Raw genomic sequence first — 26,069 nt, forward strand, 5'->3', positions numbered from 1 at the left:
CACTTGCGGCAGATTGACTGAAACACTGCCGGGTGCAGGGACCACTCGCCACCGTCCACGGATTGACGGCTGAGATAATCTGCCTCCCAGTTTTCTACGCCAGGGATGTGGACTGCGGATATGGTGGACTTGGAGTCCTCCGCCCATTGAAGAATGCGTCGGACCTCCAACATTGCCAGGCGGCTGCGTGTCCCACCTTGGTGATTGACTCGAATGTGCCTGCCCGCCAACAGGTGGTGAAAGGCTAGGAGAGCTAGAAGCACAGCTCTGGTTTCCAGCACATTGATTGAAAGGGCTGACTCGGACGGAGTCCAAGTGCCCTGTGCTCGAGATGTACCGCTCCCCAGCCGGAAAGGCTGGTATCCGTGGTGAGAATCACCCAGGACGGAGTCAGGAAGGAGCGCCCTTGGGACAGGGAGAGGGGTCGAAGCCACCACTGAAGAGAGCTCCTGGTCCGTGGCGACAGAGCCACTAACCTCTGTAAGGAGGAAGGCCGCTTGTCCCAACAGCGGAGAATGTCCAGCTGCAGAGGACGCAGATGGAACTGGGCAAAGGGAACCGCCTCAATGGAGGCCACCATTTGACCCAGCACCTGCATCAGGCGCCTGAGGGAATAACGGCGGGGCCTCAGGAGAGAGCGCACCGCTAGCCGGAGAGACTGCTGTTTGATTAAGGGCAACTTCACAAGTGCCGGCAAAGTCTCGAACTGCATCCCTAGGTACGTGAGACTCTGGGTCGGAGTCAGAGTGGATTTGGGAAGATTGACAATCCACCCGAATTGGGCTAGGGTGGCGAGAGTGAGCGAAACACTCCGCTGACAGCCTGCGCTGGATGTACCCTTGACCAGAAGGTCGTCCAGCTAAGGAAGCACTGCTAACCCCTGGAGGTGCAGGACCGCAATCACTGCCGCCATGACCTTGGTGAATACCCGAGGGGCCGTGGCTAACCCGAAGGGGAGAGCCACGAATTGGAAATTATCCTCTCCTATCGCAAAACGTAACCAACGCTGATGTGACACTGCGATTGGCACATGTAGATAGGCATCTCTGATGTCGATGGACGCCAGAAACTCCCCTTGGGTCATAGAGGCAATGACTGATCGCAGAGACTCCATGCGAAAATGCCGCACCCGGACATGCTTGTTGAGAAGCTTGAGATCCAGGATGGGCCGGAAGGTACCGTCCTTTTTTGGAACTAGGAAGAGATTTGAGTAAAAACCTCTGAACCGTTCCTGAGCGGGAACTGGGACAATCACTCCGTTTGCCTGCAAGGACGCCACGGCCTGCGAGAAGGCGGCAGCCTTGGAGCAGGGGGGAGTTGAGAGAAAAAATCCGTTTGGAGGGCTGGAAGAGAATTCTATCCTGTAGCCGTGAGATATGATGTCTCTCACCCACTGATCGGAGACTTGCTTCAACCAAGCGTCGCCAAAGTGGGAGAGCCTGCCACCGACTAAGGACGTGGCTGGAGCGGGCCGAGAGTCATGAGGAAGCTGCCTTAGAGGCAGAACCTCCTGCGGTCTTCTGAGGACGCGCTTTTGGGCGCCAGTTGGATTTCTGATCCTTGGCTGAGTTAGCGGACGAGGCGGAAGGCTTAGAGGATGACCAGTTGGAGGAACGAAAGGAACGAAACCTCGATTGATTCCTACCCTTGGCGGGTTTCCTGGTCTTGGTTTGTGGCATGGAAGTACTCTTCCCGCCAGTAGCTTCTTTAATGATTTCATCCAGCTGTTCACCAAACAGCCGTGAACCAGCAAAAGGGAGCCCAGCAAGAAACTTCCTGGAAGAAGCATCTGCCTTCCACTCTCGAAGCCACAAAATCCTGCGGATAACAAGAGAATTAGCTGAAGCCACCGCAGTGCGGTGAGCAGCCTCTAGCATGGCAGACATGGCATAGGATGAAAAAGCTGAAGCCTGAGCAGTTAAGGTAACCATCTCAGGCATAGATTCCTTGGTGAGGGAATGCATCTCCTCTAGAGAAGCAGAGATGGCTTTGAGAGCCCACACTGCTGCAAAAGACGGGGAAAACGCGGCCGCCACAGCTTCATACACAGATTTGGCCAGAAGGTCAATCTGACGGTCAGTGGAATCCTTAAGTGAGGTGCCGTCAGCCACCAACACAACGGTCCGGGCTGAGAGCCTAGACACCGGAGGGTCTACCTTTGGGGAGTGAGACCACTCCTTGACCACCTCAGGTGGAAATGGAAACCGGTCATCAGAACCACGCTTTGGAAAGCGTTTGTCAGGGCAGGCCCTGGGTTTGGTCACAGCGGTCTGAAAACTGGAGTGGTTAAAGAACACACTCTTCACTCTCTTAGGCGAGGTAAACTGATGTTTTTCTGCCAGAGAGGGTTGCTCCTCTGACACTGGCGGATTGAGATCCAGCACAGAATTAATAGAAGCAATCAAATCACTAAGATCTGAGTCACCCTCAGAGAAATCGATGGGATACATAGCCTCCGAGCCCCCAGTGAGGGCATCCTCCTCATCTTAAGAGTCAGCTCTTGAGACAGAGCCGTGGGATGGGGAGGGGGAGGAAACCCTGCGCCTTCTCTTAGAAGGACGGGGTCTGGGATCAGATGATGAATCCTCCGTGAGCTCTGATGGACGGAGGTCAGAGGATAGGAGTCCTCTGTCAAGAGTATTAGAGGCACCCTGTGAGGGGGGCTGATGCATATTCATCAAAGTCCTGGACAAAAGTCCCATGGACTCAGCAAATGACTGGGATATGGACCTAGAAAAGGACTCTACCCAGGCCGGGGGTTCAATCACAGGTGCAGCAGCAGCCTGAGAGACCACAGCAGGAGCTTACATGCAATGCATGCAGAATAAAGCTTTTGAGCCTTGCTCCTTGTGTGAGACATGCTGCTGGTATACAGAGGTCCACAACCGGAGACCGGCTGTGGCTTACCAGACCGCTGAGCGCGGTGTTGTGTGCCCTCCAGATCCCGAAGCCCGGTCCCCCAGTCGCAGCACCTCAGCAGAGATGCAGAATGCAGGATGTCCCAGAGCAGAGTGAACTCTGCCTGAGAAATGACTAGGGGGCGTTCCTATAAAAGAGTGGGAACTGGAGGGCTATAGAGACCTGCAGGGAAGGAGGGACGCCCCAGCAGTGGGGAGTGTCCCTCCCCTGTGTAGAACAGCCGCCGGGAGGAGCCGAACCTGTACCTCTGCATGAGTGACATGCGAGGGCAGGAAAATGAAACTAGGCCTCCGGCGAAGCCGGGGCCTAAATTTAAGCGGCGAGGCCGACAAGCAGGCACCATCGGCGCGGTCCTCAGGCAAAAGCTAGAGAATCCGCCGGAAAAGTTAATACAATCACATACAGCATACTCTCCCCTTACAATAAAGAACCGGGACCCCCAACATAAACGTCTCAGGTACTTAGCTGCTGAGACGCAGGGCCATGTCCCTGGGGATGAGTGCTCCGGTCCAACAGAATCCTCAAGGGGCTGTGGATGGAGACCGGACTCCTGCCAGGCATGGAGACCGTGCTGGCTCCCACTTCAAGCCAGAGCCCAGAAGGGATGGTGAAGGAGCGCGGCATGTAAGGCTGCAGCCTTGTAAATCAACCTTAACAACACCGCCGACACAGTGGGGTGAGAAGGGACATGCCGGGAGTCCAGACATGGACCCGCTTTTCTTCAAACTCTTTCCAAAAGTCAAACAAATCAGATGAGAATGCATGTGTGGATGTATGGCTCCTGACACAAAGCAATAAACTGGCTAGGACTGGCTACCAGGGGGTGTATAAGCTCAGAGGGAGGAGCTACACATTTAAGTGTAGTACTTTGTGTGTCCTCCAGAGGCAGAAGCTAAACACCCATGGTATGGGTCTCCCAAAGGAACGATAAAGAAATTACGGTAAATTTAGTGTTTGCTTCTTGTCCCTATTCTCGGACATCAAGCAGCGATATTGAAAACTTAAAGGTAAACTTTTAGGTCCAATATGCACCTAGAATCACAAGCAGTTCTGAGTATATATTTCTAATCCCTGCCTAACTGTCCCAGAATCGATTAGGGTGACGTGTGTAGCTGTGTCCATTATCACAACCTCAGATGCCGGGTTTAGGCTCAGTGCGCATGATCAGAAGTCACCGCACTTCCGGTCATATCTCTGAAGCCGGGACGCATACACCCAACTTTTTCTAAAGAGCTCTTTATCTATGCTATTAGATGCTGGGACAGTTATGCAGGGATTAGAAAGATCCACCCAGGACTGCTAATTCTGGGTGCATATTGGACTTAACAAGTTCACTTTAAATGTAAACCTGAGAGCCCTATGCTGTGACCCGGCAGAGGATACAATCTCGGTGTTGACTATGACCTCCAGGCCATTTGGATGGAAAACCCCGCTGATGTTCATGTTGAACTTGTCAAACTTGTGAATAGCTTGAGCAGAGCGCACATCCCATAGGACCCCATCATTCAGCACCAAGTCGTCCGTGGGGTTGAAGGTGGCACAGTTACGCTTGTAGTTATTGGCCAGATCCTGATTGTATAAAGTCAGCAACTTCTGTCCGGTCTGGATGTCATAGATCTGGAGGGGATGCAGAGTGTATAGAGAAATGAGAAATAGTGGCAGAGTTCACCTTACAGAGAATCATCACATGCTGGTGTGCACAGCCCTCTATGGATGAGTTGAGGAACAGATTAATAAAACAATCACTGTATAATGGAAATTTCTGCAACTAACTCAGTCGCCATTTACAAATCCAATCCTCTGTCGTCCTTCACTCACAGAAGGTTATAGTCCACCCTGCCCTGTGAGATCGGGGTTAGGTTAGATTTTCAGCAAGCTGATATATGGAGAAAATATGGAGCGTCCGACACCCAAAGTGTATAGAAAGTAGCAGAAGGTGACCTTGTAGTAGTTGGGAAGCAGTGTGGGCCGTGGCTCAGGTTACTCAGAACGTATTGTTGAGCAAACAATTTCTGTAAAATTTGTAGAATTCATCTGGATGGGTTAGATCTGCGCCACAATGAGGTCTACAAATCCCATTCACTTATACTATATAAAGCAATAAAACCTGCCAAGTGTGAACCTGCCCGAAAAGTGTAATATCCTGGACAAAGTAGCAGACAACTAAAAGTGGTCTAGTAGCTGTGAGAGAACAAAATCCAATACTAGATGCGTGTTGTATTGATTTCCCAAGCGCTCGTAAAACAAATCTTACTAATTTGGAGTTCAAGAGGCATAGAAGGACTGTATTTTGCACAAAGGGCCAATGACAAATGTAAGTGCCGGAACACACTAATGATCAGTACCGCACCGCTTCTCATCTTTCTGCTTGTTGGGGGCAGTGCACTCCTGAGGATTGGTAGTCCGGACCAGCAATTGTGTACTCTTCTATGCTGGGTCGAGAGACCCAATTACCCCTAGAGCATTGGAGGAGCACAGGGGGACTGAAGATGAACGGCTACAGCAATCTCCAGAGCGGCACTTAAAATCTCTTTGCCAAAGAGCTCACAAGTATGTGCTCAGTTCTCAGGAAATCGTTTACTGTTGATAGACTAGTGAGGTGGTCGGTGACCTGAGAAAATAGCTACGAGTATAAACAACAGAATTAAAAATCCCTCTGTTCTTGACAACAGAGAGGCTTTTTAATAAGAGGAATGTTGCAGAGTTCCTGGTTCTCATAAGAACTTTGCAATTTGACCCATTTATGATTCTGAGAATCATCTGTTAGAAGGGACCTTCTTATGGAGGGTGAGCAGTCAGTTCTGTCCACAATGGTCATCGGCCTAAGACATACGGGCCAGGCTGACCGGCCTCCAGTGCTGCTGATAACTCACATGAGCAACGTCTTCCTTGGTGCCAATGACACGGTCCTGGGACAGTTTGCTAAACTCCACATAATGATCCTCTGTAAACGAATGCCTGGAAATGCAGGAACACAGAATGAAGTCAAGGGACAACAACACTAAGGACAACGAGGCCTTCACCTCTGACCAAGAACCCAAACTCACTTCATATCAAAGACGGACTTCATGCCCCATAACGCAGAGAGCGGCTGACTCCACGTGGCGGCAGTTAAGAGAAGGGATCCATCCTGTAAATAAAGATATCATATGATGAGGGGTGTGGGCCTAGGACTAAATATCTGGGGACTGGACCCACGGGAGAAGACGTGCGGGCAGGGCAGCAGGTACATACCCGTGAGGGCTCCAGGTGAGTTATGGCAGAGTTGTGGCAGTTGTAGCTGGCTTCTTCCTGTCCGCTGAACACATTATACAGCTTGAGTTGCCCTGTGCAGGTGCCCAACATCAGGAAACGTTCTCGAGCTGAAAAGGCACAACAGGTGAAGCCGCTTTCATCCTCATTGGCTTCTCTGAAAACAGAGATTGGACGGAACCTGAAAGAAGAGAGAGGACAGAAGTGGTGAGGACAGAACGGACCACCATATACAAGTGCCCAGTTTCCAAATGATCCTCACCTGCTGAATATAAGGTGTCGGTCAAAGCAGCCTCCATCTACACCCCCATATTTTGGGAAGGCGGCGCGGCGAGTCAGGCGTGAAGTGCAATTGGTTGGTGCTTGTCTACGTTGCTTGGGCTCTGGACATTGGTGAGGGGTAAAAAGTGAAAAGGGAGGGCAAATGGCAACTGGGTTCTTACAACGAGCGTGCTGTTCCCTTAAGTATTCGGTCATGATACTGTCCAAAGTGGGTGGGGAAGGCACATGCCGCTCCAGCTGTTTTCTGATGGCAGGGCTCTGGCTGTAGGCGCCGTGGTCAGACTTCTGTCTCAGAACACGTGATCGCTTTCCATTACAGGGTGACTGGCGTTCTCGTACAAAGCTGATACGACCAATAAGAGGGGAACCTGTAGAGGCAGGGACAGGAGATGACAACTGAGGTGGAAGCTGGTTACGAGATGGCGGGTGAGGGCACAAAGAACTGGTAGATAAGCGGGCAGGGATGCGTGGTGTCCGCGGCAGGGCAACAGGTGAAGAAGTAGCTGGTGGCTGGGTAGTGGCAGCTGGCAGGAAGGACGAGGAGTGCGATGCTGCGGTCATAGGCAGGTCCGCCTCCCGAGTCAAAGCAGTTGCTGTTTCCTGTAGCCCCTTGGAAATGAGATGGTTGCGAATTAACACCAAGAGTTCCTTCTCCGGGAAGGAAATACGAGACTGTGCCACCACATCTGCCTTCTGCAGTCGTGCCAGTGATACGTCACTGCCCATCAACAGAGGCTTCCCTGAGACTCTTTCAATCAGCTCTGCTGCAAACTTGCAGAAGCGGACATGTTCGCTGCGCTTATCTTGTAGGATCGGCTCCTTCATTAGTTGCTGGATTTGACCGCTGCTGAATAAGGGGAGCTTGCTGATGATCTGTCTCACTGAAGTACTACGACCGAGGCCGACCAAAGCCTTGCAGGACAGAGCGCGGATCTGGTCGGCATCTGTTATGGGCATCTTCACTGACAGCAGAGACAGAAGTACCTTGATGCCATTATTCGACTGAACTACATTCCACATCTTGGCAAGCGTCGGCTCCCCGCTCCCCCCACGACCGTGCGGATGAAAGCTTTGAGAGATAGGTGTCCGTCTCCGTGGGGTGCCAGAGACATATTTGCCAATGCTGGAGATACGGGTTTCTGGGGCACAGACGCAATTGATTATGATCTGTAAAGCAGATTTTTGGATCTCTGCATCGTGGGTGAAAAACTCTCCCTCTGCAACGCCCAAGACGATACTCATCCCTAAGGAAAACGAAAAGAGGTGAACTTGACGACAAACACCACGTCTCTAATACGATGAAAGGATCAGTCACAATGACATCAGGCTCCTCTTCTTACCTACGGTAGAGACTGTGGAGCCCGCCTCGTCCAAAACATCTACCGGCTCAGATAACTGCAGCTGGATTTTTGGCACCACTGTGAGGATTGCGAGGACGTCAAGAGCGTAGCGGACAGTGTCATTTCTGAAGAGTAAATGAGATTTAAGAAGTGTCAGCAGCCATGAGGTTTTCCGCTAAGCTGATCAATAAGGGCCACTAGAAACAGTCCTAGAAAGGCACACACGTGGCCAAACCGCTGTGTGAGATGAACAATGTAGTGGCACTACAGCTCCAGAGATGTCATATCCTAAGAAAACCACATGCTCAGTGCTCACCTCGCATAGTATGTCTTCCAGCTGCAGGCGATGGAGATGAGCTGCAGAAGCAGCTGCACACAGGACAGCTTGAGGAAAACCTCGGCAGGTTCCCAGTACAGCTGAGAAGGGCCGAACGCTATCAGGTATTCCATCATCTCCACGATCTGCTCTCGGGTGTAAGTACAGGCCTAAGAAAAAAAAACAAAGGAGTTTATATCATTAAACAGAGTAGAGGGAACTTCAAGAAGCAGCGACTATAATAACCAGCTGTAAACAGAAAACAACGCTGTAAAATCCAGGACAAATCATATACATATAACATACAGGACACATGGGCACCTGAAGGCTGAACACACTCAGAACACCATTGCTCACCTTGTACGGAGGGGGAGGGTGGATTGGCAGACCACCCTCTGTGCGCTGCAGTGACTGCTTCACTTGCTCCACCTTGATGGCGAGGTGAGCTTCAAAGTATCGGCGTAAGGCCATGCACGTATGTTTCCCTGTTTGCCGACTTGCAAAAATCTCATCGTCACTAAGCAGAGCTCCCTGGTCTTCTAGGTTCAGTATCTCCAGGGTACTGATCTGTGCAGACAAAAGCAGAAGATACAGAATGAGGGAACCCGCTTCAAAAATCTACTCTTACAAAGTGCCTCCTCCCACCTCACCAACTGCACAGTGTTCCGCCTCTTCAACTGACGTCGGACCGTGTTCCCCCTACCCATCTCGCCCATCGCATCATATACCCCACCATCTCCTCCTCTGTCGCACTATATGCCCCGATATCACTCGTCGAACTGTGCCCCCCACCCCATCTGACCCTATAGCACTGTGTGACCGCCCCCTCCCCAGCTCACCAGTTACACTATGCAGCCACCCTTCCCCTCTCACTCGTCGCACTGTGTACCCCCACACCCATCTCACTGTGTACCCCTTTAAAAATCACACCTGTTGCATGGTGTCCCCCCATCTCATTGTGTGACTCCATCCCATCTCACCCTTCGCACTGTGTGCCCCCATCACACAGTGTGCTCCATCCCCATCTCACCTATCACACTGAGCCCCCACCTCATCTAACCCTGTCACACTGTGCCCCCACCCCATCTCACCCGTTACATTTTGTGGCTCCCACATCTCATCCGTCGCATTGTGTGCCTCCACCTCCCATCTCACTTGTCGCACTTTGACTCCACCCATCTCACCCATTGCACTATGCGGTAACCCCCCCCATTTCAGATTGCCGCCCCCACTTGTCACAAGGTGAAGCCATTCTCAATATTCATGTATTGAAATATATTTTTGTAGCAACTCAGTTTCAGATATATAAATGGCCGCTGCGTGGGGAAACTACTACAGCTGCCGGAACCAGCACATAACAGCAGAGTAAACCAACCACCTCCTATTCCCTCCCCCCTCACAATACAAACATGGACCCATCACAGATTCCTAACATGACCTCCCAGCCTAACTTACAAGATTAACAAGCCGCCGTAGTCCATCCTGGTTATCGAACAGCTCCAAAACAGCTCGAAAGGAGAAGCAGATGGAGAAAAACATGGTAGCGTGGCAGCAGCCTGATGCATGGGAGCACTCCATGAGCCAGAGCGTGTAGCTCACTACATCCGCCAGCACCTTGTGAGGATGCATGCAGACCTAGGAGAGGACAGGAGATGGTGAGAATGCACTTTCCAGCCGTAGATTGATTACACATTCTGACATGGAATTCATGGTAAGTTTACAGCCTCATCAGGTCAAATACATTTATCTGATAAGGTATGATACTTTATAAAGTTATCTGACGACGGAACCTCCTTTAAGAGCTCATCCAGGATTCAGTACAACATCACTGATGGTTTTCAAAGAATAAAATAAAAACAGTCATGTCCAGCGCAGAGCACCGGATACAGCGTCTTACACCTGCGTTCTGCTTCTCTTCAATCACAGACTCACCCGTTCCATAGCATCCTGATTGTAGGACAAGTAGTACAGACACATGGACACTCCGGTTGCTGCCATGGAGGGACGGGGGATCTCTAGCAGTTTCTGGACACCACCGTGAGAAACAAACTCCGCAGCAAACTTGTTGTGAAGGAGAAGAGAAGCCAAATGCTGGGCAAAAAAAAGAATAAAGGAAAGAAGGCTGAAAACACTGGTGGACCATGAGACATACATCTTAAGACGCGTCGTCTCTTCACAACAGATGGGAAGTGGCTGCATGCCACATGTTCACAACCGGTGAAAACGAAAGAAGATCTCTGCGCTGGTTAGGAATCCAACCTCTGGGAATGCTTCTTAGCATTGACTTAAAGCGTTAAATAACGTCAGAATACAGACGTTTTGGAAAGAAAAAACATTCACAAATAAAGATATTGGAGAGAATAAGTAACATTTACCTTCAAGGCCTCAAACGTGAGGAGAACATCGTTTGTTCGCTTCAGATCGATGTAATACATCATGAGCTCTCGGGATCCCATCTGCATGAAGATTGGGAGCAACTAGGGAAGAAAGAAGTTGTTGACACTGATAACATGCACTCAGAGGGGATAACAAAGCCAATCAGTGTCAGGAGTGGACGACCGTGCACCCCAGGACTAGAGATGAGTGAGCCTGAACAGTAAAGTTTGGTGTTTGGACCATACTCCGAATTAAAAAAAGAATCAGTGTTCGAATTCGGATGCTTTATGGCGAACCTGGACTAACAAGGGGCCGCTCATCTCTACCCAGGACATCTGTGTAAGACACACAAGGACCTCCGGGGGAGATCCTCAAGAAGACGCCCTGGACATAATTACAAGATCCTACAACCTATTTCCCCTGGATCGCGAGTGAATACCAGCTCCTCACCTCCTGGTATTCTCCGAGGGGCGTGAGGTATTGTAGGATCAGCCGCTGTTCGATGGCTGGAGTCAGGGGGCACAAGCTGTAGTTGGTGCCAATAACCCAGACTGACATCTCGGACCAGCTGCTGTTGGACAGTTCGCTTGGAGCTCGCTCAGACTCGAAGCTCAGTTTCTGTTTCACTTTGCGGTGAGAATCGGTGTCCGGTTTTGATCTCCGCGGCGGTCCTGTGCCATCAGAATTAACCATGACCCCAATACCCGGAGTAGTCTCTGCCTGGAAAGAGAGGTCAATATTTTCCGGCTTTGATCTTGTATCATGTGAATTCTCTCCGTAGTCCATGTCCACGGCCTCTTCGTCCAGCGGGAGGAGGGGCTCACCGAGGGGCTTACGTGGACTGGGACGTTTGCTTTCCGGCTTGTTAGATGTTTCCCGAGTCTGAAGTTCGCGAAGCCTGCGCAAAACAAGCGCAACCTACGAAAAAGAAGAAGTCGAGAAGAGTCAGTTCAGATGAAATATTACACTGGTAATTGGGGAAATATCTTAAGGCTTAAGGGGTTACTCCAAAAATATGATGTCATTCCCTATCCAAAATTGCTTTTTGATTGCACCTGGAAAGCGGGAACTGGGCTCTGCAGCCCCTTCTTAAATGTAATCCACAGGTTCTGCCTCCGCTCCATTCATGGTCTACGCCATAGACCGCCAAGTACAGTGTCCGGCTACTTCCAGTGGTCCCATAGACATAACATACGTGACGGTCGGAGCATGCATTCAAGGCGATGCTCTGCGGGGCCCGATTCTCGGGGTCTGTGCTGTCAGACCACAAGTGACTTGACTTATTATTATGGGAATAACCCCTTAATCTCTTCCTGCAAAAATGAATTTTGCCTTTATGATAAGACTTTTTTTTATTTTTCACACTATTTTTTTTTTAAAAAAAAAAAAAAAATTATTTTATTTTGTCGTGCTCAAAAAGGTCCATATTTCTTTTTTTTCCCCGATTTTATTTTTCTTGTGATGAGTTGTACGTGTCAGTGGCATCACGTTATAGTACAAATAAAGAGAATTTTGTTTACTTACCGTAAATTCTTTTTCTTATAGTTCCGACATGGGAGACCCAGACCATGGGTGTATAGCTTCTGCCTCCGGAGGACACACAAAGTACTACACTAAAAAGTGTAGCTCCTCCCTCCTAGCATATACACCCCCTGGTAGCCAGTCCTAGCCAGTTTAGTGCAAAAGCTGAAGGAGGACATCCACCCACAAGTAGAGATAGAGCAAAACCCGGAAAAACCGGAACCTCTGTCTACAACAACAGCCGGTGAAAACACACGGAACAAGAAAACTGCCAACAGGCAACAGGGAGGGTGCTGGGTCTCCCATGTCGGAACTATAAGAAAAAGAATTTACGGTAAGTAAACAACAGGGCTGTGGAGTCGGTAAGCCAAACCTTCGACTCCGACTCCTCAAATTCTCTTGCACCGACTCCGACTCCGGCTCCGACTCCGACTCCGGCTCCGGCTCCGACTCCTACATATATTGCTTAGTTAGGTGAAAAATTTATTGTAGTACATGAATATGTGTATGTGAACATCAGACATTTAATAATTTTTATGATACGATAATCAAGATATTTGGATAGAACATAAAATATATTTATTGGAATACAACTTTAGAACACAAAAAACTGTAATAAATTGTAAATATGTAATACACTATGTAATATACAGTAGATTACATATATATCTTGTGTGTGTATATACATATATATATTACATATTTACAATTTATTAGTTTTTTGTGTTCTAAAGTTGTATTCCAATAAATATTTTATGTTCTATCCAAATATCTTGATTATTGTATCATAAAAACAATTAAATGTCTGATGTTCACATTGTACTACAATAAATTTTTCACTTAAATATAAGCATTATACTAAATGTTATTATTTAGTAAAATATTCAGCACATTCTGCATTGCACTCCTGTCCCCAATTTATTATATATTTTAAGAGTCGGAGTCGGTGCATTTTATACCGACTCCGACTCCGACTCCACCAAAATGAGCTCCGACTCCGACTCCACGACTCCGACTCCACAGCCCTGGTAAACAAAATTCTCTTTTTCTTCATCGTTCCTTATGGGAGACCCAGACCATGGGACGTCTCAAAGCAGTCCATGGGTGGGAATAAACAGAAAAACTGAGAAGTAGGCGAAACCTCACTTCACAAATGGGCAACAGCCGCCTGAAGGATGCGTCTGCCCAAGCTCGCATCTGCCGAAGCATGAGCATGCACTTGGTAGTGCTTCGAAAAGGTATGCAGACTAGTCCAAGTGGCAGTCTGACAGACCTGCTGAGCCGTAGCCTGGTGCCTGAAAGCCTAAGAGGCACCGACAGCTCTGGTCACGTGTGCCTTGATCCCCGGAGGGAGAGGCACTTGAGTACACTGATAGGTATCGGAAATGGCCGACCTAATCCAACGAGCTAGGGTCGGCTTGGATGCCGAGAGGCCTTTACGCTGACCAGTGGTCAGCACAAAAAGAGAGGTGCACCGCCTAAGAACAGCGGTGCGAGACACATAGATCCGGAGCGCCCGCACCAGATCCAGAGTATGCAACGCCTTTTCAAAGCGATTAACAGGAGCCGGGCATAAGGAAGGCAGGGAAATGTCCCGGTTAAGGTGGAAGCAGAAACCACCTTAGGGAGAAAGTCCGGAGTCGGACGGAGAACCACCTTGTCTTGATGAAAAACCAAAAAAGGGTGACTCCGAAGAGAGTGCAGCCAAATCAGAAACTCTCCTAAGAGAAGTTATGGCCACCAGAAAGACGACTTTCTGTGAAAGTCGAAACAAAGAAACCTCCCTAAGAGGCTCAAAGGGGGGTTTCTGTAAGGCCGTGAGGACCAAATTAAGGTCCCAGGGATCCAGAGGCCGCCGGCAGGGCGGAATGATGTGAGATGCGCCCTGCATGAAGGTGCACACCTGGGCCAGTCGGGCGATACGCCGCTGGAACAACACTGACAGAGCAGAGACCTGTCCCTTGAGGGAATTGAGGGATAGTCCTAGCTGCAGACCGGACTGTAGAAAGGACAGGAGGATCGGCAAAGCAAAAAGGCCAAAGGCTACTTCCGAGCCCGAGTCATAGTGGAGATGACTTCAGGAGGGATACCAGAAGTCGTCAAGATCCAGGACTCAAAAGCCACGCCGTCAATCTGAGAGCCGCAGGAATCTGTCGGAAAGACGGACCTTGTGAGAGAAGGTCCGGACAGTCCGGGAGATGCCATGGCACCTCTACGGACAGATGGAGCAGGTCAGGGTACCGAGCTCGCCTGGGTCAGTCTGGAGCAATGAGAATGACCCGACGGCCCTCCATTCTGATCTTGCGCAGGACTCTGGGCAAGACGTAGAGGGTGAAACACGTAAGACAGACGAAGCTGGGACCAATCTTGAACCAGTGCGTCTGCTGCAAAAGCCTGAGGATCGTGGAGCGAAGATCCACGTCCGGAGAGCCCTACTTGCGGCAGATTGACCGAAACACTGCCAGATGCAGATCCCACTCGCCACTGTCCACGTTTGACGGCTGAGATAATCTGCCTCCCAGTTTTCCACGTCTGGGATGTGGACTGCGGATATGATGGACTTGGAGTCCTCCGTCCACTGAAGGATGCGTTGAACCTCCAACATTGCCAGGCGGCTGAGTGTCCCGCCCTGGTGGTTGATGTAGGCAAACGCTGTCGCGTTGTCTGACTGGACTCGAATGTGCCTGGCCGCCAACAGATGGTGAAAGGCTAAGAGAGCTAGAAGCACAGCTCTGATTTCCAGCACATTGATCTAGAGGGCTGTTTCGGACGGAGTCCAAGTGCCCTGCGCTCCATGGTGGAGATATACTGCTCCCCAGCCGGATAGGCTAGCATCCGTGGTGAGGATCACCCGGGACGGGGCCAGGAAGGAGCGTCCCTGAAGAGAGAGGGGCCGAAGCCACCACTGAAAGGAGCCCCTGGTCTGTGGCGAAGCCACCAACCCGTGGAAGGAGGAAGTCCGCTTGTTCCAACAGCGGAAAATGTCCAGCTGCAGAGGACGCAGATGGAACTGGGCAAGGGAATCGCTTCCATTGACGCCACCATCTGACCCAGCACCTGCATTAGGTGCCTGTTGGAACGACGTCAGGGCCTCAGCAAAGGGCGCACCGCCAGAGGAGGGACTGCTGTTTGACTAATGGCAGCTTCACAAGTGCCGGCAGAGTCTCGAATTGCGTCCCTGGGTACGTGAGCTTCTGGGTCGGAGTCAGAGTGGACTTGGACAGAATGACAAGCCACCCGAATTGGCTAGAGTGGCGAGAGTGAGCAAGGCACTCCGCTAACAGTCTGCACTGGATGAAGCCCTGACTAGAAGGTCGTCCAGGACAAAAGGATCACTGCCAACCCCTGGAGGTGCAGGACCGCAATCACTGCTGCCATGACCTTGAGAATACTCGAGGGGCCGTGGCTAACCCCAAGGGAAGAGTCACGAATTGGAAATGTTCCACTCCGATTGCAAAACGTAGCCAACACTGGATGCTAGGAAATCTCCTTGGGTCATTGACTGATCGCAGAGACTCCATGCGAAAATGCCGCACCTGAACATGCTTGATGAGAAGCTTGAGATCCAGGTCGGAAAGGCACCGTCCTTTTCGGGGACTAGGAAGAGATTTGAGTAGAAATCTCAGAACCGTTCCCAGTCGGGAACCGGTACAATTACTCCATTGGCCTGCAAGAATGCCACGGCCTGTGAGAAGGCGGCGGCCTTGGAGCAGGGGGGAGTTGACAGAAAAAATCTGTTTGGCGGGCTGGATAGAATTCTATCCTGTAGCCGTGGGAGATGGTATCCCGCACCCACTGATCGAAGACGTGTTGAAACCACACGTCGCCAAAGTGGGAGAGCCTGCCACCGACCGAGGACGTTGCTGGCGCAGCCAGATAGTCAGGAGGAGGCTGCCTTAGTGGCAGCAGCTCCTGCGGTCTTCTGAGGACGCGGCTTCGTGCGCCAGTTGGGTTTTTGGTCCTTGGCTGAGTTAGTGGACGAGGCCGAGGGCTTAGAGGACGACCAGTTGGAGGAACGAAAGGAACGAAACCTCGACTGGTTCCTGCCCTGGACAGGTTTCCTGGTTTTGGTTTGTGGCATGGAAGTACTCTTCTTGCCAAAAGCTTCCTTAATAATTTCATCCAGTTGTCCACCGAATAGTCTGGTCCCAGCAAAAGGAAGCCCAGCAAGGTACTTCTTTAGAAGCATCTGCCTTCCACTCTCGAAGCCACAGGAGCCTGCGGATAGCGAGGGAATTAGCCGGGGCCACCGCAGTGCGGTGAGAAGCCTCCAGCATGGCAGACATGGCATAGGATGAAAAGACTGAAGCCTGGAAGTTAAGGCAACCATTTCGGGCATAGAGTCCCTGGTGAGGGAATGCATCTCCTCTAGAGAAGCAGAGATGGCTTAGAGAGCCCACACTGCTGCAAAAGATGGGGAGAACGAGGCCCCTGCCGCCTCCATACAGATTTGGCCAAAAGGTCAATCTGACGGTCAGTGGAATCCTTGAGAGAGGTGCCATCAGCCACAGATACAACTGTCCAGGCTGAGAGTCTAGACACCGGAGGGTCCACCTTTGGTGAATGAGCCCACTCCTTGACCACTTCTGGTGGAAAGGGAAAACGGTCATCAGAACCACGCTTTGGGAAGCGTTTGTCAGGGCAGACCCTGGGCTTGGTCACAGTGACCTGAAAACTGGAGTGGTTAAGGAACACACTCCTTGTTCTCTTAGGCAAGGTAAACTGTGCTCTTTTGCCAGAGAGGGTTGCTCCTCTGATACTGGCGGATTGAGGTCCAGTACAGAATTAATGTACGCAATCGAAACACTAATATCTGTGTCACCCTCGGACAGATCAATGGGGGACATGGAAGCGTCCAAGCCCCCAGTAAAGGGATCCTCCTCGTCCTGCGAGTCAGCTCGTGAATCAGAGCCGCGGGACGAGGAAGGAGAGGGGACCCTGCGTCTCCTGTGAGGAGGACGGGGTCTGAGACCAGAAGAAGAATCCTCTGTGGGCCTTGCTGAGCGAGCCGTAGCAGCAGAGGCGCCCTGAGAAGGGGGCTAATGCATGCTCAGCAGAGTCCGGGACAGCTGTCCCATAGAGAGAAGGATTCTACCCAAGCCGGGGGTTCAGCCACCGGAGCCGGAGCAGCCGGAGGGACCACTGGGGATGGGACTCCAGGCTGAGGCACCACCATGTTAGAGCAGGAATCACAATGTTACTATGTGCTCGGTACAGGCAGTTCGAACCTACATGCAGCGCATATTGTGCAGCCTTGCAGCCTTACTTCTCGTGTGAGACATGCTGCTGAAGTGGGGGCTCTGAGCCAGAATGACCCCCAGCAGAGTATATAAGCAGTATATCAGCAGTATATAAGCAGGTCCACAACCGGAGGTTGTGGCTTGCCAGACCGTTTGACATTGTCTCTGTGCCCTCCAGATCCCACAGCCCGGACCCCCAGAGAGATGCTGCAGTCAGCGCCGATCGCTGTGCAGACATGGCATAAGAACGCTGAAAAAATGGCGCCGGAGCGAGGAGAGGGGGCGGGGCCTACTCTAAGAGCGGGATCCGGAGGGCCAAGGAGATATACAGGGGAGGGAATCTTTCCTCAGAGAGAAGTGTCTCTCCCCTGTGCCGAACAGCCGCTGGGCGGAGCCGCACTGTCCCTCTGCATGACTGACATGCAGGGGCAGTGAAATCGAAACTAGGCCTCAGGCGAAGCCGGGGCCTAGATTTAACAATGCGGCCGGCAAACAGGCACCATCGGCGCGGTTCTCGGGTGAAAACCAGAGAACCGGCCGGGAATGTCAGAATACATACACAGCACACTCTCCCCCACATTAAAGTACAAGGGACCCCCTGAAAATAACGTCTCAGATACTTAGCTTGTGAGACGCAGGGCCATGTCCCTGAGGGATGAGTGCTCCGTCCAGCAGGGTCCTGAAAGGGCTGCGGATGGAGACCGGTCTCCTGCCAGGCAGGGAGAACCGTGCTGGCTCCCACTTCAAGCCAGAGCCCGAGGGATGGTGAAGGAGCACGGCATGTAAGGCTCCAGCCCTGAAATCAACCTTAACAACACCGCCGACACAGTGGGGTGAGAAGGGACATGCCGGGGGTCCAGCTTGGACCCGCTTTTCTTCCAACTCTTTAAAATGAAAAATCAGATGAGAATGCATGTGTGCATGTGTGACCTCCTGAACACAAAGCATTGAACTGGCTAGGACTGGCTACCAGGGGGTGTTTATGCTAGGAGGGAGGAGCTACACTTTTTAGTGTAGTACTTTGCGTGTCCTCCGGAGGCAGAAGCTATACACCCATGGTCTGGGTCTCCCAAAAGGAACGATGAAGAAAACACATTTTGGGGGAAAATACACGATCCAGCAGTTCTGTCGTCATCTATAATTACCTTTATTCCATGGGTCACCGCGATCACCACAATACAATATTTATATTGTTTAATTTAATTTTTTCCTTTTTTTTAAAAAATACAAAAAAGTTCACTCAAATCATAATCAGTAGTTCTTGCGTCACGACATTCAGCCATTAGTCGTCCGTTCCTCCCTCATTGGAGCGGTTTTATGGCTGAAGCCGTCATTAGGACGTTTTATGGTACATGCAACTTTCTGATCACTTATTACTCTTTTGGGGGCAAAAACAACAATTCTAGATTTTTTTTTCCATATTATATTTTTTTTAACAAATCGATACAAGACGGTACCAAATTGATTACCTTTTTTTATTTTTAAATTTTGCACAAGAAAACCACAGGAATATCATTTTTTCTATAATAAACTGAGACACAGAAAAATTTAAAGGTTTTCATTTCCAGGGATGTACAAGGACGGTAATTGTTATTGGTGCAATGTTTGGGTACAGTAGGACGCAGCGATCACTTTATTTCATTTTTTGTGAATAACCAAAAAAACAGCAATACTGGCACAGCTTCTAATATTTTTATGTTACTCACCATGTGGGATAAATATTCATTTAGTTTTTGATTGTCAGGCATGTACATAAGCAACCCACAATCATGAAGTGTGGGATGGAGAAGCAGAGGTAGGATTCTCACTCTGGAAAACTACTCACAAGATTATGTCACTACTGACAGCAGCATATGAGGGGTTAAAGTGCATAGGTAATAGGAGCGTTGTAGTGTATTATTTCCGGCTGCCATGACAGAAGAAATGGGCACAACTCGTGTGTCAGCACCAATGCAGTAATGGACGAACAAAGTCCTAATGGGATAAAGGGTTAAGGAGTGAACATATGTATGTACACAGTGACTGCAGCAGCAGAATAGTGAGTGCAGCTCTGGAGTATAATACAGGATAATAATTTAATGTATGAACACAGTGACTGTACCAGCAGAATAGGGAGTGCAGCTCTGGAGTATAATACAGGATGTAACTCGGGATCAGTACAGGATAAGTAATGTAATGTATGTACACAGTGACTGCAGCAGCAGAATAGTGAGTGCAGCTCTGGAGTATAATACAGGATAATAATTTAATGTATGAACACAGTGACTGTACCAGCAGAATAGGGAGTGCAGCTCTGGAGTATAATACAGGATGTAAATCGGGATCAGTACAGGATAAGTAATGTAATGTATGTACACAGTGACTGCAGCAGCAGAATAGTGAGTGCAGCTCTGGAGTATAATACAGGATAATAATTTAATGTATGAACACAGTGACTGTACCAGCAGAATAGGGAGTGCAGCTCTGGAGTATAATACAGGATGTAACTCGGGATCAGTACAGGATAAGTAATGTAATGTATGTACACAGTGACTGCACCAGCAGAATAGTGAGTGCAGCTCGAGTATAATACAGGATGTAACTCAGGATCAGTAATGTAAAGTATGTACAGAGTGACTGCAACAGCAGAATGGTAAATGCAGCTCTGGAGTATAATACAGAATATAATTCAAGATCAGTACATAATGTATGTACACAGTGACTGCACCAGCAGAATACAGAGTTCAGCTCTGGAGTATAATACAGGATACAGTGTTACTCTGCTGTGTATGTAGATTGGTGCTCAGAGGTGATTAGATGCCCTCAGTCCCTCTGTACCCTGTATTCAGATACAGAATAAATTAGTAGCCCTTTACTGCTCTTACCATCTGTGAGTTCTCATCACGGTAATTTGCAGCGATATCTTGATTCTCCATGGCTCCTCCCAGCAGGCCGATGGCGTATGTGCGGAGGGGTTGTTCGGCTTCCCGCGCCCATTTGAAAAGGTTTTCCACAATCCCTTCCTAATAATGAAGCACAGATATTGTACCCATCCTCCAGACAAATTCTCCCCAATACAAGGATGGGTGCATCTCACTGCCAACAGTTAACACTGGGGAGAATATCATAAGGGGATGTAATAGAGAGAAAAGTCAGTCATTGGGGAGAGCGTACAAACCTTCTCCTGGAAGACCACAGCGGTTTCCAGCCCCGGCATTATGTCCAGTAATAGTCGGCAGGCGGCCGTGTTGAGCGGAGACTCGCGGCTCGTCATGACATAAGCATTAACCAGCTGACGGGAAAACAGACGAGGTATCATAAAGGGGAACACTGCAGGAGAGAATAATCGACGGGGAGGAAAACAGCGACTCACCGCATTCATGAAGTCATCGTTCTTAAAGAGAATCCGCAGGAGGTGTCCCAGCATGCACTCGGGATTCGCACGACCTGGAGAATACAGCACAATGGTATTATAGAAAAATAATAAACACCACGAGCGAAGATTTACACAAACCGCAGCAGGACAGGCGGATCCGCCATCTTTATCAATCGTTCGGCAAATTTACCGCTGTCCGTTACGCAAGTGATACTATTGGACCTGCACTGACCGGGATGTCTGTCGTCAAAGGGGTCAGGGTCACCCTTCCGATATTCCTCTGTCTCCTTCTCAATCAGTTCTGACATCCTAAGATAGAAACATGGAGGAGCTTGGTTACGCATCGCCCCACAGCTCGAGCCCCCGCTATCTGTGAGCGGCTGACCCCAGGACTCTGCTTCCTTTCATCATTTGTCAATCTCTCCTCACCTGGTTAATATGGGCACCATGTCCTGCCCGCTGCCATGTCCCGTCTCCCACTGTTCCAACAGGGAGGTCAGCTCGGATTTGGAGTCAACGTGGTTCCCTATGGACGCCATGTCTGTAAAAAGAAAGAATGGTGAGAAATCACAGAGATCAAGCTTATCTGAACAAAAAACTGACAGTCTCCTCCCCAAAGTAATGGCTGATAACAGGAAGTAATAGATTGTAGTCACCTGTCCTACAGTCACCTACCCCAAGTAATGACTGATAACAGAGAGCAATAGATTGCAGTCACCCCTACTACAGTCACCTTCCACCAGTAATGGCTGATAACAGGGAGTAATAGATTGTTGTCTCCTGTCCTACAGTCACCTCCCCAAGTAATGGCTGATAACAGGGAGTAATAGTTTGTAGTCAACTGTCCTGCAGTTGCCTCTAATCCATTATTGGCTGATAACAGGAAGTAATAGATTGTAGTCACCCGTCCTACAGTCGCCTCCCCACAGTAAGGCTCTGTGCACACGTTGCGTTTTTTTCAGCGCGGAAAAAAAACGCACCCTCTGGCAGAGGGGAGAATTGCAAACAATGCGTTTTGGGAAAAAACGCATCAAAAACGCATGCGTTTTCTTCAGGTGCGTTTTTGACCACATGATCCAGTGACAGTGCCACAGTACATCCAGTACACAGTGCCAGCCTTCCTGCAGAGATGTGAGTGTTGTCCACGGGAGAACGCAGCTGCCCACGATTTGGGTTCAGGCTGCTGTGGAGCTCTATGCTACCTGCAGAGAACACTCTTGTCTCCGCAGCATAAATTGACATGCTGAGGCTCGGGAAGCTGCACCACTGGTCGGTTTATGCTGCGGAGAAGAGAAGCCCAGTGGGCACGGGATTTCTAAAAATCCTTCCACTGTGCTTCTACTGCACAACGCAGCGTTATGGACGCAGGGAAAACAATCTGTGCCCATAACGCTGCAAACCCCGATTGTGGGCACACAGCCTAAAATGTGTCAATGGATGTCAAACATATATATAACGTCCCACCCCCCCTGCATATTCTAAGCTGGCACCCTTTAGTGCCTTTCATGTGGCACTAAAGGGTGCCTAGCCTTGTATTTAGCCCTAAAAAAAAAATAATTACAATAAATGGCGTGGGGTCCCCCCTATTTTTGATAGCCAGTCAGGGTAAAGCAGACAGCTGTAGCCTGCAAACCACAGCTGACAGCTTCATCTTGTCTGGTGATCAATTTGGAGGGCTCCCCAAGCTTTTTTTTTTTTATTTATAAATAATTAAAAAAAAAAAAACGTGGGGTCCCCCCCAAATTAGATCACCAGCCAAGGTGAAGCTGACAGCTGGGGTCTGGTATTCTCAGGGTGGGAAGAGCCATGGTTATTGGACTCTTCCCAGCCTAAAAATAGCAGGCCGCAGCCGCCCCAGAAGTGGCGCATCCATTAGATACGCCAATCCTGGCGCTTCGCCCCAACTCATCCCGCGCCCTGGTGCGGTGGCAAACGGCGTAATATATGGGGTTGATACCAGATGTGTAATGTCACCTGGCATCAAGCCCAGCAATTAGTGATGTCACGGCGTCTATTTGATACCAGACATAACTAATTGACAGTAATAGCAAAAAAAATTGACAACCAAAAAAAAAAAAAATTTATTTGAAAAAACACTCCCCAAAAACATATCCTCTTTCACCAATTTATTGAAAAGAAAAAAAATTGGGTCCACAGTATCCATTTTTGACGTCCCACATCGCCTCTGGACCTTCTAGAATATGGGGGGCACGCTCAGGGAACGTGTCCCCCATTTTCTAGTAGTGCAGACCCTCCATTTGAGGAGAGTGGGTGCAAAGAATCTGCACCCACTCTCCCCGGGTCACAGCTGCACAGTGCGAGCAGCAGCAGCCAGCGCAGCTCACACTGAACACAGGAAGCAGTCAGCTGCTCGGCACATGTGACCGGCGCGCACTGTGAAGGAGGAGGGGGCCGCAGGGGGTGTGGGGGGGGGGGATCAGCGCTGTGACAGGTACGGGGGTTACCGGGGGACACCGGGGGGAATAGGGAGTGACCTGGCAGGGCCTGGGGAGCAGTTTTCTGTCGCATGTGTTATTGCACATGCGCCAGGAGTAGGGCGGCTGGTGCGCTGCTGTGCTCACGGCCATGTTGGATTTTCGAGAGGGGGGGGAATCGGGGGTCGGGGCGGGCACTTTGGCGACACCGGAGCTTTCCTGAACTTTGCCAGGAAGTGAGGTCAACAGGAAACCTCTTGACCTCACTTCCAGGTAAATGCCTGCATTCTGGCATGCCGACAAAGCCCGCGGACCGCAACAAAAAAGCAGCGAACTGTGGTGTAGCTGCGTTCTGACCCGCATCATTGATTTCAATGGGGGAGAGAACGCAGCCACAACGCACAAAAGAAGTGACATGCTGCTTTTCTTTCCGCACCGATTTTTGGAATCCAAAACTCTGCGTTTAGAAACGCAGCGTGTGCACTGATTTTTCGGCTTTCTCATACACTTTGCTGGGAAAGCTGAATGCATGCAATTTGCCACTGAAACGCTGCGGTTCTAAACGCAGCGTTTCCGCGGTAAAAAACGCAACGTGTGCACACAGCCTAATGGCTGATAACAGAGAGTAATAGATTGTAGGACAGGAGACTACAGTCACCTTCCCCCAGTAATGGCTGATAACGGAATAATAGATAGTAGTCACCTATCCTGCAGTCACCTCCCCAAGTAATGGCTGATCACAGGGAGTAATAGATTGTTTACTCCTGTCCTACGGTCACCATCCCCCAATGGTAAGCCGATTCTCCACACTGTGACCATTTCTACATTAGAAAAACTTTAAACCACGATTGATAAATTCTATAAATGATCTAGAAGTTTCTACAGACGCTAGATTATATACAACTGCCCCCTAACAAGTGAGATGGAGGCGAACAGCTGTCAAGGAGTGACCAATGACCTCAGACATCCACTAGGTGGCGCCAATCACACCGGACACACGAGGAAAAGAAGAGTGAAGTGTGCTCAGGGCCCGGAAGGACAGAGGTGAAGAGAACGACCACAAGGGAAATTCGTCTCCGGCCGACAGCGCAACAGAATTAACCCTACAAAACCTGCAATTCTAGGGTTTTGATTTTTTTTTTTCTCATTACGCTAAAGAATTTGGAACACTTCAACAGATCCCAATGATTCAATTGTTGTTTAGCACTTCATGCGAGTAGTAAATTTTGTTCTAAATTGTTTACGTTTATTTGTGAAAATGTCAGAATTTTGTGTAAAATTTTGCAATTTTCAAACAGTTTTTTTGCCCTTAAACCAGTGAGTCACGTCACACAAAAGAAACATTTCCCACGATTACTTTACATCAGCATAATTTTATAAACAATATTCTAAACTTCTAACAAAAAAACAAAACCAGAAGGATTTTCAATTTCTCATTTATCCAACAAAAAATTTACAAAGAAGGGAATTTTGTTTACTTACCGTAAATTCCTTTTCTTCTAGCTCCTATTGGGAGACCCAGACAATTGGGTGTATAGCTTCTGCCTCCGGAGGCCACACAAAGTATTACACTTTAAAAAGTGTAACCCCTCCCCTCTGCTATACACCCCCCCGTGCATCACGGGCTCCTCAGTTTTGGTGCAAAAGCAGGAAGGAGGAAACTTATAAATTGGTCTAAGGTAAATTCAATCCGAAGGATGTTCGGAGAACTGAAAACCATGAACCAAAAGAACAATTCAACATGAACAACATGTGTACACAAAAGAACAATAGCCCGAAGGGAACAGGGGCGGGTGCTGGGTCTCCCAATAGGAGCTAGAAGAAAAGGAATTTACGGTAAGTAAACAAAATTCCCTTCTTCTTTGTCGCTCCATTGGGAGACCCAGACAATTGGGACGTCCAAAAGCAGTCCCTGGGTGGGTAAAAGAATACCTCGATAAAAAGAGCCGTAAAACGGCCCCCTCTTACAGGTGGGCAACCGCCGCCTGAAGGACTCGCCTAACTAGGCTGGCATCTGCCTATGCACCTGATAGTGTTTTGTGAAAGTGTGCAGACTAGACCACGTAGCCGCCTGACACACCTGCTGAGCCGTAGCCTGGTGCCGCAATGCCCAGGATGCACCTACGGCTCTGGTAGAATGGGCTTTTAGCGCTGTAGGAACCGGAAGCCCAGACGAACGGTAGGCTTCAAGAATCGGTTCCTTGATCCACCGAGCCAAGGTTGACTTGGAAGCCTGCGACCCCTTACGCTGGCCAGCGACAAGGACAAAGAGCGCATCAGAACGGCGCAGGGGCGCCGTGTGAGACACGTAGAGTCTGAGTGCTCTAACGAGATCTAACAAGTGCAAATCCTTTTCACATTGGTGAACTGGATTAGGACAAAAAGAAGGTAAGGAGATATCCTGATTGAGATGAAAAGGGGATACCACCTTAGGGAGAAATTCCGGGACCGGACGCAGAACCACCTTATCCTGGTGAAACACCAGAAAGGGGGCTTTGCATGACAGTGCTGCTAGCTCAGACACTCTCTGAAGTGATGTGACTGCCACTAGGAAGACCACCTTCTGCGAAAGGCGTGAAAGAGAAACATCCCTCATCGGCTCGAAAGGTGGTTTCTGAAGAGTCGTTAGTACCCTGTTAAGATCCCAGGGTTCTAGCGGACGCTTGTAAGGTGGGACTATGTGGCAAACCCCCTGCAGGAACGTGCGTACCTGCGGAAGCCTGGCTAGACGCTTTTGAAAAAACACGGAAAGCGCCGATACTTGTCCCTTGAGAGAGCCGAGAGACAAACCCTTGTCCATTCCGGATTGAAGGAAAGACAGAAAAGTGGGCAAGGCAAACGGCCAGGGAGCAAAACCCTGATCAGAGCACCAGGATAAGAAGATCCTCCACGTCCTGTGGTAGATCTTGGCGGACGTTGGTTTCCTGGCCTTTCTCATAGTGGCAATAACCTCTTGAGATAACCCTGAAGACGCTAGGATCCAGGACTCAATGGCCACACAGTCAGGTTGAGGGCCGCAGAATTCAGATGGAA

The 26,069-nt window shown here is 49.6% G+C and overlaps 1 protein-coding gene across 4 annotated transcripts in view; it reads right to left on the reverse strand.

The window, feature by feature from the left end:
• The window catches only part of DCAF1 (DDB1 and CUL4 associated factor 1), a 52,058-nt gene that overhangs the window by 12,038 nt on the left and 13,951 nt on the right, over positions 1–26,069 (reverse strand). For all 4 annotated transcript variants that reach the window (XM_075321663.1, XM_075321660.1, XM_075321659.1 and 1 more), the window contains exons 2-18: positions 21,031–21,142; positions 20,834–20,910; positions 20,599–20,672; positions 20,404–20,517; positions 20,111–20,248; positions 10,936–11,403; positions 10,485–10,586; positions 10,042–10,200; positions 9,565–9,744; positions 8,467–8,676; positions 8,110–8,279; positions 7,794–7,918; positions 6,434–7,697; positions 6,154–6,352; positions 5,967–6,049; positions 5,793–5,877; positions 4,303–4,536 (exon numbers count right to left, since the gene is read on the reverse strand). In XM_075321663.1, coding sequence (XP_075177778.1) covers positions 4,303–4,536; positions 5,793–5,877; positions 5,967–6,049; positions 6,154–6,352; positions 6,434–7,697; positions 7,794–7,918; positions 8,110–8,279; positions 8,467–8,676; positions 9,565–9,744; positions 10,042–10,200; positions 10,485–10,586; positions 10,936–11,403; positions 20,111–20,248; positions 20,404–20,517; positions 20,599–20,672; positions 20,834–20,910; positions 21,031–21,140 — 3,792 coding nt within the window. In that variant the 5' untranslated portion in view covers positions 21,141–21,142. The remainder of the gene's footprint in view (positions 1–4,302; positions 4,537–5,792; positions 5,878–5,966; positions 6,050–6,153; positions 6,353–6,433; positions 7,698–7,793; positions 7,919–8,109; positions 8,280–8,466; positions 8,677–9,564; positions 9,745–10,041; positions 10,201–10,484; positions 10,587–10,935; positions 11,404–20,110; positions 20,249–20,403; positions 20,518–20,598; positions 20,673–20,833; positions 20,911–21,030; positions 21,143–26,069) is intronic.

The sequence above is a fragment of the Anomaloglossus baeobatrachus genome, chromosome 8 (assembly GCF_048569485.1).
Source record: "Anomaloglossus baeobatrachus isolate aAnoBae1 chromosome 8, aAnoBae1.hap1, whole genome shotgun sequence".
NCBI classification, from domain to species: domain Eukaryota; kingdom Metazoa; phylum Chordata; class Amphibia; order Anura; family Aromobatidae; genus Anomaloglossus; species Anomaloglossus baeobatrachus.